This window comes from Strongylocentrotus purpuratus, unplaced genomic scaffold (assembly GCF_000002235.5).
Source record: "Strongylocentrotus purpuratus isolate Spur 01 unplaced genomic scaffold, Spur_5.0 spur5_contig_867, whole genome shotgun sequence".
NCBI classification, from domain to species: Eukaryota; Metazoa; Echinodermata; class Echinoidea; order Camarodonta; family Strongylocentrotidae; genus Strongylocentrotus; species Strongylocentrotus purpuratus.
The window spans coordinates 2,474,840-2,489,175 of record NW_022145576.1 but is presented as its reverse complement, the minus strand read 5'-3'; the positions used below and the strand labels follow the sequence as shown (position 1 = coordinate 2,489,175).

Genomic DNA, 14,336 nt, shown 5'->3' with positions numbered 1-14,336 from the left:
GCAGTGTGAACTGTATAATTATCTCTATGAAAACCCTGTAGAATTGCCCATGTTGCAAAATGTAGATTGAACCCCATTCACAAGATGCACATTTTAATTATTGAATGCCACCAACAGTGTGAATGGTACATTTCTATGAAAACCCTGTGGGACTGTCATTGCCAAGGCCTAGGAGGAGCTCGTGACCTTTTCTCTGTTGTCATTGTTTTCTTGATTAGTGATCTGGGGCAGAATGGCAAAAGAAAAACAATGAAAGTCTCCTGTAAAGAACTGATTAGAGCACATTTTCACACAATTCAAATTCTGTGCTATCGGTATAGAACTAACTTACCCATAATAGTAGCGAGGATGTAGTTGTGTATCAAAGAAATGCTGGGTGAACGCACTTTGGAATATTTTGTTCACCTTTCAATAAAATGTGTTGCTTCACAAAAGTCCCTTTTCTCTTAAAAAATTGATGGAAGAAAAATCCACATCAATAATGAGCTGATGATATAGCTTGTAGGCTATATTTTAGCTCAGAGATTTGGCACTTTTGGCTCTGTAGCTAACTATAAATATGAACTGAACTTGAGCAGTAGAGTTATTAGGATGGAATTTGATTTAATTTATGAAAAGAATCTAAAAGTTGATTAAAGCTAAAATATGCCTTTATTTTCAGGTTATTCCTTAGCATTCTTAGTAAAAGCATGTAATAAAACATATGTAAATTGTATCTGTTAAACATTTGAGATTAGCAAAACCCTGAGACTAACCCTTTTGAGATAAGAATTGAGAAAAAGCTGCAAACAAAAAAAATAATGAAAATCAACCCATTGAAAGACAAGTTCATATGAGTAAATAGAACTGCCTGCATTATGGCAGAACGTATGAACAATGAATATTCTGAGAAAAAGCTGCAAACAAAAGAAATAATGAAAATCAACCCATCGAAAGACAAGTTCACATGAGTAAATAGGCTATCTGCATAAATGGCAGCATGTATGAACAATGAATATTCTGAGAAAAAGCTGCAAACAAAAGAAATAATGAAAATCAACCCATCGAAAGACAAGTTCATATGAGTAAATAGGACTGCCTGCATAAATAATAGCAGCAAGTATGAACCATGAAATTCAGATTCTGAATATTCTATTAGATTGGCCTGAAAATGAATGATATGAAATGTATACAAAGCTACTCGTCCCAGGTCAGTCAGCTCTGGCAAGTTGACCTGGAGGCCATCCATACATTATACTCTAGCATATGTTTTATTCTTCGCGTGACATGGGACACTCTCATTTAGTGGTGCCTCTGTCCATAAAATGAAAATAAGACAATATATCAAAGTCACTGTCTAGTCTTGAGGTTCAGACGCCATTGGGGTTGTTTGTTATAGAGAGTGTACTAGTATGATGTATGAAATTGAATCGCATGACCATGCTACATGTGGGTTTAGCAATTTACAGATCCATTTGCGACTTTTCAAAACCACTGTATTGTACCCGACGTACATTGTTCGATTAGGTATTAATTTGATAAGTTCTTTACTTTTGCTGGACTACCGATTTTTAGCCTAAAATTGAATAATTTTTAGCAAGACATGGTATTAGTAGTTCCCATGTTTGGAATCATCTCAACTGAAATCTATAGACCTATGTATCATTGGAAAAAAATATTTGTGTACCTAGTTAAAGGTTAGATCGGCTCTGGAAAGCTATAAAAGAGTTCTGGGAAACTACAAATAAAGATCTCATTGCAATAAGTAAGAACCATGATTTTCCTCTGAGTGAATTTTACACCTTCTAATCAGAGTATAAAAGAGAGAAAGAGAGCGAGAGAGAGGGAGAGAGAGAGAGAGAAAGCTCAAAACCAAGCTTAGTTAAAAGTCATTTTGATACTGGATATCGGCTACAGGGTCTGTAACCACATTCTAGATGTGAAGAAGAGAGGGTGGCGAAGGGTATGCAAGCACCCTGTGACTCATCCCGTTCAGTGAGAGGGTAACGTCCTCCGACCCCCTTTGACCTGGATACCATGCCCTTTATGGCTTTTGTTTCAAAGCGCCCATCACTCGACGACGCCCCTAATACCATAGCCTACATTGGACTTGAAAATATATCTCTTCCATCCATTGACACCTCGATTCTAAAGCCTTACTTGTATATCTTTTTTCTTCCATCAATTGTCGTCCTAATACCACAGCCTAGTTTATTATAGCACCTTCTCAAAGTTGGACTTTAGGCCCGTCTTCACTATCTCGAGATTGCCAAATATCCAGCTATTTGAACTATATAACGATAGTTCAAATAGCTGGATATTTGGCAATCTCGAGATAGTGCAGACACGCCTTTTGAGGGCTGGGGGGGGGGGGGGGGGGGGTCATCTTGGAGGAAGAATTTGTTAGGAATGGTTTTGTAGGATGTGGAGTGGATTCTGATGAGTGGTTGATTCTGAAAAGTGGAACAAAGGAATAGATGATGGATGGGAGAAGAACCAAGAAATGGGAAATAGGTTGGAATAAAAGATGAAAGCAGAATGGATCAGAAAGAAGGATTTGCGGACAATGAGATAGATTCGGGATATGTTATAATCGAAGAACAGAGAAATGAAGGAGAGAGAGAGAGAGAGGGAGAGACAGAGAGAGAGAGAAGGAAAATTAGATATGATACAATATATGAGAGGAGAAGGAGATGGAGATAGGAAAAGAGTGAGAGAAATAGAAAGTGAGGGGAGAGGGGGTAAGAACTAAGAAATCATTGGAGAGAGAGAGAGATAGAGGAGGGGGAGGGTTAAGCGAAAAAACAGAGGGATGGATCCGATGGAATAAGGTAAAAGACATTGTGACTTCCAAAACACCTCGACACCATCGACGACAGAACTTGACAAACCATGAAGATACCGTGCAAACAATGCAGGTTCAATCTGCAATTTAATGTAAACATATAAACATTTGTTTAGTCATATGTCGCCATTATAACTCATTTATCATGAAATGATACCCTTTTAGATGTAATAAACTTCACCTCAGTGAAATACAATACTGCAACCCTAGTTCACTTGTTTGTATTAATTCCTATTGTTATTTGCTTAAACCAAGATAAATTGTCATACAATTTGGTCTATAATACTCTGTGGGTCTTTCCACACTTGTTACAATTAAATAAACCATTAAATTCCTTCATCGTATATGAACTGAATAGATTGTGATTAATGTAGAAGTCTACAGGCCTATACCTTCATAATCACAACCTTGACATAACAAATCAAATCATGCACTGCACCAATGTTTCTAGTGCTGCATGATAGTAATTTTGTCTCTCTTTTGTAGAGAGCATGCACACTCATTATAATCCAGCTGAGCTACAAACTCCATAATATGCCTCTTATAATTTCATATCGTTCATCTTTACTTTGATAGCTAAACAATACCTAAACGTAAATGCCCACATACGCCTGATTCATTATCAAAGTACATTACACGTACTGACAAGTACATTACATAATACATGCACACAAACCCGTGCACTTTCACATACACGTGCACTTTCACATACACGTGTACTCTCGGCCTTTCATTTATAAGGCATCACAAATGTCACTTAAATCTCATAATTTATAAAGCCAATAGGCTAGAAAGATACATTAAGACTTTAACTTCAAGATAACATGCATAGTTTACTCACATCATTGGGCTTGTATCGAAATTAGACAAATATCAATGGCATCTCCGGTTAACATAACCTTTCCGAAACATGGAAATTAGCAGCACGCCTAACAGCGCCTCCAAGCGGCCAAATCAATACTAGCTTCTTAATTATCGCTAGTGACGTCACAGTCTTGCCTAAATCTAACCAAAAGGGCTTTCTACACACGACATCCCGGCCCCCTAAATGTGAAGCTTTACTGAACATTTAAACTAACATTCACTACGTGCACTGTATTACATTTACTTAACTCAACTTCATCAAAAAAGTGACAAGATCCCTTTAACTAAACAACAAAGTTGTCAATTTGCAAGAAATTGTTCTAAATTTTCTATACAAATTTACCTGAAATAACATTTAACCTATAATCTTAATTTTAAGAATTATAGCATCACAACAACAACCACATGTAGATACTTGTACATGTATATTGTTTTAAACCAATATTCAACCATTATGCAAATTTATGCAAATCATGCAAATTATGCAAATTATGCAAATTTGCAGTTAAACCAAAACACATCATTGTTAATCTAGCTAAACCACTGCCAATAACAGTTGGTAGCAATACCTGAATTAAACATATCTTTAACTCTTTCTATACCGGTGTGGTAAAAAACAAATATGCATTTGTTGGCATTAAACTTGGTCAACCACAAATTAAGTTTGTTTACTTCCTTGTGACAAACTTGAATATACTTATTGGTAGATCACTCTTAACGTCTCCAATAACCATTTCACTTTGTTTCAATCAAACTTTGAACATACATGTAATTGTCCTTTATGACCTTATGCCATTCCTCTAGCAATAAATTGAGTCATTGTCCTTCCATCTGCTATGTATTAACACATCTTCTTTACCACTGGAAGCCTTTACAAACTCAACATACATGTTCTGTATACCAAATTACTAATGCAATGTATTCCAAAACATGCTATATGAAAAAATAATGAAATCATCCTTGCTACAACCCCTTGACATTTTCTGTGTTCGGTCTTAACAGACTGAAATTAGCAAACATGTAAACACCTATTTTTTCTTATTGCTAATTTTTTTTTAACAATTTGGCATTCTGCTACACTGTATTTCCAACAAAGGTATTCAAACTTTGACAAATAAGTCAACACTAGATATTAACCAGAATTCTCCAGAAAATTTATCTGCTAAACCTTGCATATATAATTTGTCCAGATTATAAACAAAGCTAACATGCACCAGCATGCATTAACACCTATACTGTTCCTGTGGGATAAAGGCATTTAAATATTGAATTTTACAAGAAAAATGAAAATTTAGCATTGAAAGTGACATTTATGACAATAAATAAGCTGAATATGACTGTCAGTCCATGAGTCTTTGAGTCCTTTCAATTTTCAGTCTTTAGAGTTAATCAGTTTCTTGTCAAACGTGGCTGGAATATCTCTCAGTTCCATTCAGTTGTTTAAATAAACTTCTGTAGATCAATTTTCGTCGAATTACTATGCTAGTGAACCCGCTCAAATGAATCATCTTGTCGTTGTGCGACTCCACATTCCCTTTCCAAAAATGATAAGGCACAATAAAAAGAATCAAATTGGTATTCCTTTTATCACAATCCTACATCAATATATTTGATAATTTCCTATCTCTCAAATTCAGAAATCTCTCCAAAGTAGTTTAAACGTCGGCTTCCAAAACCAAACACAATTTGGAGATTGGTCTCACAAGCACGCTATTCTTTGACCTACTCAACCTTCCTCCAACTCGAATCAGACCACCTTCTATCTTAGGGTCTAACTTGTATAAACTGCTGGCTTTCTTTACACCATCTGCACCAGTTAGTGCATCCATTTCCTCTCTAAAGAAGCAAGATTGTTCATACTGGAGAATTTTCTGCTCTGCATACTTCATCTCTTCATACGTGATCCTCTTAGAGGTCACCTCTGTGTCAACTTTCAACTGTGACTCTCTCTTGGTTCTCAGCCACTTAATGAATCTCCGCATCCAGCATACAGCCCTCTTGAGCTTAAACCACGATGAATAGTGGTTAATCATCCTGTCTAAGGCTTTCTCATTACCCGTTTCTGTGCTGAATGAACTTGTATCTTCCTTGGGCAACTTGATTTCTGGATCAGTATCTGAAAGCTCTCCCACTATAAATGGATCAGTAGGCCAGTTCTCCTTTCCTTGCAGCAAGAATTTAGGACCGTGCACCCATCGCTGGTTGGTTTTCAGCTCCTCAGCAGTCAGCCCTCTAGACACGTCGTCTGCTGGATTGGATTTTGAATCCACATAATGCCACTGTTCTGGGCTGGATTTAGTTCTGATTGCTGCAACTCTATTAGCCACGAAAGTCCGGAACCGCCTTTCCTCATTTGTTATGTATCGTATGACGATTGTGCTATCTGTCCAGAAATGAGAACTTCCCACTAGCACATTCAGTTCTTGTCTTAGAAAGGCGTCCAATCTTACACTGATTGCTGCTGCAGACAGCTCTAGACGTGGAATCGTCATTTTCTTGATTGGTGAAAGGCGAGACTTTGACATCAACAGCTCACTGTGCACCTGACCATTTTCAGCTTTCAATACTAGATATGATGCTGCCCCATATGCTACTTCAGAAGCATCAGAAAAATGGTGCAATTCATACTCCACCACTTCAGGGAATCCATGGGGTCTAATGCATCTGTTCACTGCAAACTGTTCTATCTCTGGTAGTTCACTGAGCCACACCATCCACTTCTGCTTGTAGACTTCAGGAATAGGATCATCCCATGCAAGTCCCTTTCGACACAGTTCTTGCAAGATCAACTTCCCTCTTACGACGAATGGGCTTGCAAATCCTAACGGATCATACATCGATGAAACAACACTCAGCAATCCCCGTCTCGTGAGAGGCTTGTCCTTCGGTGAAATCTTGAACCCGAGACTATCTGCCTCAACATTCCAGCTGATACCTAGAGCTCGATCAACTGGGAGGGCATCATGATTCAAGTCGACTCCAGTCAACTCCTTGGCTCTTTCCTCAACAGGTATTGAGTGTAGCACGGTGGGACTGTTACTCAACCATTTCGTTAGCCTGAATCCCCCTTTTCTGAGTAGTTCCCTGAGTTGTGCTGCCAATTTAATGGCCCTTTCTTCACTATCTGTTGACACAAGGCAATCGTCAACGTAGAAGTTTTCGCGAACAGTCTTTACCGTGTCAGCCTCGTAATCCTGCTGATTATCAACCGCAGTCTGACGAAGGGCAAAACTGCAAGCACTGGGACTCCATGTCCCACCGAAAAGGTGTACACACATGCGATAAACCTGACACTGTTTTGACAAATCTCCCGACGGCCACCACAGGAATCGCAGCACATCTCTCTCAAATGACGGTACTCTGACTTGATGAAACATCGCCTCTATGTCAGCTGTTAATGCGATACGGTCCTTTCTGAATCTAAGGAGTACTCCTGTCAGTTTGTTGGTAAGATCAGGACCCTGCAATACAGCATCATTGAGAGCTACTCCTTTACACTTAGCTGCACAGTCGAAGACTATGCGTACCTTTCCTGGTTTCTTGGGATTGATAACAGGATGGTGAGGAAGATACCATTTCTCTTGTCTGTCCTGAATCTGGACTTCAGTTGTGTTGTCTACACATACTTCCTCAGCATATCCTTTCTCCAAAAGGCTGGACATCCCTTCCTTGTATTTACCCATAAGGTAATCATCCTTGCTGAGTTTTCTCCTCAGTGACTCTAATCGCTGTTCTGCCATGTAGCGATTCTCAGGCAAATTTGGGTTCTCTTCTCTAAAGGGAATAGGCAGTTGATAGTGACCGTTGTCCATGCTAATCTCTTTCTTCCAGAACTCAGATACCTTCTTGTCATTTACTGACATTCCTCTATTATCATCATACAGGTATTCCATTCCTTCTAGCTTCCAGAATTTCTTCACCTGTTCCTCCAAACCAGCATTACTATCGTCTGAGATAAAGCTTGTTGAGACTTGGATATTATCTCGACCTTCTCTGTCTCCTAGGGGTCCATTCAATGTCCATCCTAGAACTGTCCTTACAGCATAGATCTCTCCAGGTCTACCTGCTTTTACCTCAAGGGGCATCAACGCCTCAGGAACATCTTGCCCTATCAGCAATGTGACCTGGCTTCTACTGACGACTGGAAGATTAAGACCTTGTAAATGTGGAGTCTTAGCTAGATCTGCCTCTTCTGCCATATTAGCTATGCTGATATTCAAACTGGGACGTGTGTGAACCTCCACGTCAAGCTCAGATTGTGTGGCAAGTCCCATGACTTTGATGTTTACTGCTTCACATCTTAACCGGCTATTCCTTTTCTCCAAGGTAGAGACAGACAGGATCTTACTCTTGCCTTTAACCTGCAGCTCATCCACCAACTCCTTAAGGCAAAATGAATTTGTCGATCCTGAATCGAGAAGTGCAAATGTCTCTACAACTGTATCGCCATCAGCTGCTCGTACCTTCACTGGTACTATAGGAAGAGCAACTCTATACCTTCCGGCCCCCGTGGCATTACTGCTTGCATGCGAAGAGGAAGCTTCACTGCCGGAAGCTCTGTCATCAGTCTGGGTCATAGAGTTGGATTGACCACTATCTCTCTCTGCTTTCTTGGAAGAAGAATTCCTATCTCCACGGCTAAACATCATCTGCTTCCCGGTATGCAGAAACTTTGTGTGCTTCTGTTTGCAACCCTTCACTGAACAGGTCCTGTTCAAGGTGCACTTAAAGGACATATGCCCTGGCTGTAGACAATTGAAGCAGAGTCTCTGTTCACGAGCAAAGTGGAAACGTTGCTCAGGATTCATATCCTTGAACCGCTGACAACCAAACAATCCATGATCAGCATGGCAGAGAGCACACTTCTGAGGACTGAGCGATGCTGAGAAGTTTCCTTTGGAAGAGTGGTATCGGTTTGGAATCGAAACCTTATCCTTGTCTTTGGCCTTGAAACTGCGTCCTTCTTTCCATCCTCCCTGAACTAGAGCTCCGTAGACGGGATCATTGATCTCTTCAGCAGCATCGTTCACAAATCGAACAACATCAAAGATTACAGGTGACCTTCCGGTATCACGGATTCTCTTCACTTGGCCAAGCCACCGACTCCTCAACTGGTAGGGCAATCTTTCGATCAGCTTCACTAATTCTCTCTGGGTACTCAATTCCTGGAGCACACCCATTGCCTTGAGGGTCTCTGTACAGGTCTGCAGCTCATCAGCAAAATCCCGCAGCTGCTTGCAGTTGTTTAGTACAGCTGGGCCGTCCGTAACTCTCCTCAACCAGGCTTCTTCAATCTTGTGAGTGTCACCAAACCTCTCAGCAAGGAGCCCCCTAGCTCTTAGGTACCCTTGATCCGGTGACATCATCATGCAGCACTGGATGAGTTTCTTTGCTGCTCCTTCACAACAGTGAAACAGTCTCATGAGTTTGCCACTGCTGGACAATGACGTGTCCCCAATCATACAGTCGTATGATTGTACAAACTCATAATATTTTAATGGGTCACCATCAAATTTCATTAATTCGGCACTTGGCAAATTTATGGATTCAAGAAGCTGCTGTTGTTGCATTTGGCCCTGCCTCAAATGTCCTAAGATCTCGTAGTCCAAATGATCTCTGGATTCTCTGTGTGACTCATCACTGGCCTTTGGCGTTGACTCAGGTGCTCTTGATACCTCAACGTCAATGTTCTGCTTCTGAGGTGTATCCGTTGCAGGATATGGCAATGTGCTGTCATCATTGACAGACTGAGGCTTGAAGGTAACCTCATCTCCTTCACTAGCCTTGACAAGATCATCTTCATACTGGCGATAGACAAGCTCCTCTGCTTCCATTACTCTGAGCTTTGTCTTCAGCTCCAACTCAGCTTTCCTCTGCTTGAGCCTCAACTCTTCAAGCTCTAACTCCTGGTGCTGTCTAAGAGCCTCCACCTCAGCTTTGAGGACCGCCTTCTTTGCTAGTGTCTTTACTCTGGCACTGGAACTAACAGCAGTACTTCTGCCACTCTGGCTAACCGAGTCCTCCGGTTGTACTTCACTCATGATGACTGCTTGGTGACTGCTTGGTGACTGCTTGACGTTCTCACTTATCCAAGCTGATATTGAACTTGATGTGACTTCCAAAACACCTCGACACCATCGACGACAGAACTTGACAAACCATGAAGATACCGTGCAAACAATGCAGGTTCAATCTGCAATTTAATGTAAACATATAAACATTTGTTTAGTCATATGTCGCCATTATAACTCATTTATCATGAAATGATACCCTTTTAGATGTAATAAACTTCACCTCAGTGAAATACAATACTGCAACCCTAGTTCACTTGTTTGTATTAATTCCTATTGTTATTTGCTTAAACCAAGATAAATTGTCATACAATTTGGTCTATAATACTCTGTGGGTCTTTCCACACTTGTTACAATTAAATAAACCATTAAATTCCTTCATCGTATATGAACTGAATAGATTGTGATTAATGTAGAAGTCTACAGGCCTATACCTTCATAATCACAACCTTGACATAACAAATCAAATCATGCACTGCACCAATGTTTCTAGTGCTGCATGATAGTAATTTTGTCTCTCTTTTGTAGAGAGCATGCACACTCATTATAATCCAGCTGAGCTACAAACTCCATAATATGCCTCTTATAATTTCATATCGTTCATCTTTACTTTGATAGCTAAACAATACCTAAACGTAAATGCCCACATACGCCTGATTCATTATCAAAGTACATTACACGTACTGACAAGTACATTACATAATACATGCACACAAACCCGTGCACTTTCACATACACGTGCACTTTCACATACACGTGTACTCTCGGCCTTTCATTTATAAGGCATCACAAATGTCACTTAAATCTCATAATTTATAAAGCCAATAGGCTAGAAAGATACATTAAGACTTTAACTTCAAGATAACATGCATAGTTTACTCACATCATTGGGCTTGTATCGAAATTAGACAAATATCAATGGCATCTCCGGTTAACATAACCTTTCCGAAACATGGAAATTAGCAGCACGCCTAACAGCGCCTCCAAGCGGCCAAATCAATACTAGCTTCTTAATTATCGCTAGTGACGTCACAGTCTTGCCTAAATCTAACCAAAAGGGCTTTCTACACACGACAGACATGTTGAAAGTATACTGTACGTATGCTGTTAAGTATAAAATGGCTCTACGCACTATCTAAACAGCAGCTTATCACTTCAGTAATCACTGAGCTAATACAATTTTTGTTCTTGAAATGTGATTTCCCTGGGAACAGACCAGATGGTTAGTATTCTCTGTAGTAAATTATACAGGTAGTAGGGAAAACCCCGTTTTAAGTCTAATCTAATCGAGCAACTGATCATGGGTGCAAGCTGGAGCTAATGGAGTGTTGGGTAGCCGATATGTGGTTTTCATGGAAGTCTTAGCATTTCCATTACATGCAGCTAGATATCTCAACAATTTAACAACCCAGTGATTTGCCAAGCATACCTGCTGCCAAGCAATGAGTTTCTACATCTGTAAGCTTTGTTCACACTTGATGCTATAGAACTCATGGAGAAACCCTTGTCATTGCAAATGTGAAATGACCATTGCATGTTGCATTGCACAGAGCTAGATATCTCTGGAGTGTGCTAGTGCCCTAATGATTTGCCAAGCATTACTGAATGGCAATGAGTTTCTACATCTTTAAACGCCCCTTTCACACTTGGTGATGCACTATTAAATTAAACACAAGAAACTTTGTGATACAAAACTTTTGTCAAATTTGTAATGGTGTGTTAAAGCCTGATTCAATTACTTGGCAGCATGAAACATTCATGAACATATCACTTACATGAATTTACAGGTTTTAAAGTAGAACAAATACAAGAAAACCCTGGCATGGCAAAATAAAATGACTTCAACTTAAAGCTTTGTGTGCTTTAAATAGAGAAGTGTATCTTATAATAAACAGATACTGTCAGTCAGTGTGCTGAGGGAATTTGTTGTGAACAGCTTCTTTCTTTTCACCCTCTTTTGCCATTCGTAGACTCAAGAAATGTCTTCACCTTGCTGCAGTATTTTAATTTTAGGCGGTTTTTTTCGCAACTTGTTTGAACAGGGTTTAATGATGCTCTTTGAGTTGTCATGGAGTCCCTGAATTATGTAAATGAAAAGGGAATGGGTGACCAATGTGACATACTTCTAGTTACTGATGTTAGCCAGTAAACTGGAATGATATAGCACTTCACCATATATCTATCCATCTATCTATCTATCTATCTATCTATCTATATATCTATGCATGCATGTTCACAATTTCACAATTCATTGGAGTTAACTCACATGAAAAAGAATGTAATATAACAAATCATTTTCAATTTTACAATCCATTGGAATTGACTTCACATGAAAAAGAATATAACAATGTTTTATCAAAGACAAGTTGCAATCATTATACAGTTTAAAGAATGAACACACAAAGGTGATGAAACATAAGCAATTACTAGTAGAGCTTGAATCATTACAACACTGATAAAATCAATGTTTGATTTGATCCTCTCTTGACTGCAGTTGCTGATGGAGAAGGTGCAGAACCTGAGCCACCTGATCAAGCACGGGGAGTCTGAGATCAGGACCATCATGAAGATCTGTGGCTGCGAGGAGAAAGAGATCACTCGTCTCCTTGATGCCGTCAAGAACCTGAAGAAGACTTTCAACGGTACGTATGTAGCCCCCTCTATCGCCAGCCAATGGCCATTTAAGGACCTCTCCTGTTGTGAATTTATGGTGAATGAGTGGCTTTCTTTGAGAGTAGAATAATGTACAGTTAAACCTGTATATAGGGACCTTCAAAGGGAAACACAAAAAGTAGTCGACGGGTGGTCTTTGTAGACAGGTGGTCACTAAGGCAGGTTTGGCTTTATTTTTAACAATTTCAAAATTCATGAATATAATTTGGAAAAGAGATCTTTTTTGCTAAGCACTTCAAGAAATCTACAGAGGTACAAGGTTTCAGCCATTAACATTGGACGTGGCATTTCTCTTTGGGGTTGTAAAAGATTATTGTGTTAAAAAAAAAAAGTAAAAATATCTCAATCTCTCAAGATCTTAGAGGATAGCTGTATTTGCTAATTTCCTTGATAAGATAAAATGTTAGTCTTGAGATGACACAGTTTTCAGTGATTACACTTTCTCACATCTTATTTATATTGGGTAAAATCCATGAGATAATCCAGTTTTGGAGCAAGAAGTATAAAAGAAAAAAAATACTATTCCTCTAGAAATTTCATTAAGGGTGATTAAATTTTGTCACGCCTTGTTAATGTTGAGTAAAGAAAAACATCCTAAGATGAAACAGTTTTCAAGTATTATGTAAGAAAGCATTAATTCCTTGAATACTGAAAAAGAAAAAAAAGAAGAAAAAAGGCTTGTTTACACATCTCGAACACATTTTGAAACATCGTTTATTTCTTTGACTGTCATTTACACTACTGGAAAAATCCATTACAAAAAATGTTGGGTGTTTGCGCATTCCAAATTTTTGATGAGTAGTGTGCGTGGCTTGTCGCTGCTCTGCATGTTAACACACAGAAGCGAGGAGAGTCATGCGAGCAAAAACCAGAATCGTAAAGAAGTTTGCATTTACACTGAAAAAAATCAGTGAAATTTTGGGCAGGTGTTTAAAAAACATGCACTCCAGAGGTGGATCTTTTTATTTCCATTTTTCGTAGAAACAACGTAATGTGAGAACAATCAATGATTTTTGGTTGCAGTGTGAATGCAGCTAGAGCAAACTTTTGAGTCACACTCGCCTCAGTCATAACAAGTAAAAGCCTTGAGATGATACAGTTTGCTTCTCTGTTTTCGAGCAATGTGCAATTAAAAATTCTTGATTCCTCTAGAACTAGCACAAAGGGCACTTAAATTTTGTCACATCTCCTCTCTTAACAAGTAAGGCTGCGTTTAAGCTCAATTTTGAAGGCAGAATGAGCGATATGAAACGCTCATCGTAAACGCTCATCGTAATCACAGTTCCACGGTGTACTGTTTATGCTCACTTCTCCGGCTCCTCCAGGCAATTCTTGCTGTGTGGCCCTAATTGGTCTTGCAGCTGGATTCGCAAACCTGCACTGTGCATGCTACGTAGACCCACTAGAGGTCAGTGCGTTGACCCCATTGAAACGCGTTTACAAATTGTAAACGCATCTTTTTGTGAGTTTACGATCGGCGATCATGATTGCCGTTTTTCGGTGATTCTACAAAAGTGAGAAAGGAAGCAACCGTGTTTTAAACTAAACAAAGAGGGTGATTATACACTGTACTTTGTCATGCGTCCTTGTTAATATTGAGTGAAAAAGGTCATAATTTGATTCATTCCCCTCCCCCCTCTACATGCTCTCTTTTAACAATGTTCTTCTGAAGGCAGCTGATGAAAGATAAGGGTTATAACTGAAGCCTTGTTAAAATAGATCATTATGGAAGAGAGCGAAAGAGAAAGTGAGAGAGACAAAGAGAAAGTGTTGGTACGTTACTCTTTTCAGCAAAATAACTTAGCTTATTACTGGATGTGATGCGTGAGTACTTGAGACCTGTTTTCACTAGCCCAAGTTTTAAAATTTGTCCACTTTTTCTGATCCCGGAAAATTGGCTCGAT

The 14,336-nt window shown here is 39.3% G+C and overlaps 1 protein-coding gene and 1 long non-coding RNA gene across 4 annotated transcripts in view; one reads left to right on the top strand and one right to left on the bottom strand.

Annotated features, from left to right (window-relative positions):
* Positions 1 to 14,336, top strand: part of LOC115918374 (kinase suppressor of Ras 2-like) — a 58,953-nt gene that overhangs the window by 12,910 nt on the left and 31,707 nt on the right. For all 3 annotated transcript variants that reach the window (XM_030975619.1, XM_030975629.1, XM_030975612.1), the window contains exon 2: positions 12,254 to 12,401. In XM_030975619.1, coding sequence (XP_030831479.1) covers positions 12,254 to 12,401 — 148 coding nt within the window. The remainder of the gene's footprint in view (positions 1 to 12,253; positions 12,402 to 14,336) is intronic.
* On the bottom strand, positions 2,822 to 4,270 carry LOC115920250. The gene is made up of 2 exons (XR_004062275.1): positions 3,666 to 4,270; positions 2,822 to 2,904 (listed from the first exon to the last, which is right to left on the bottom strand). It is a non-coding gene; the product is annotated as an uncharacterized LOC115920250 (long non-coding RNA).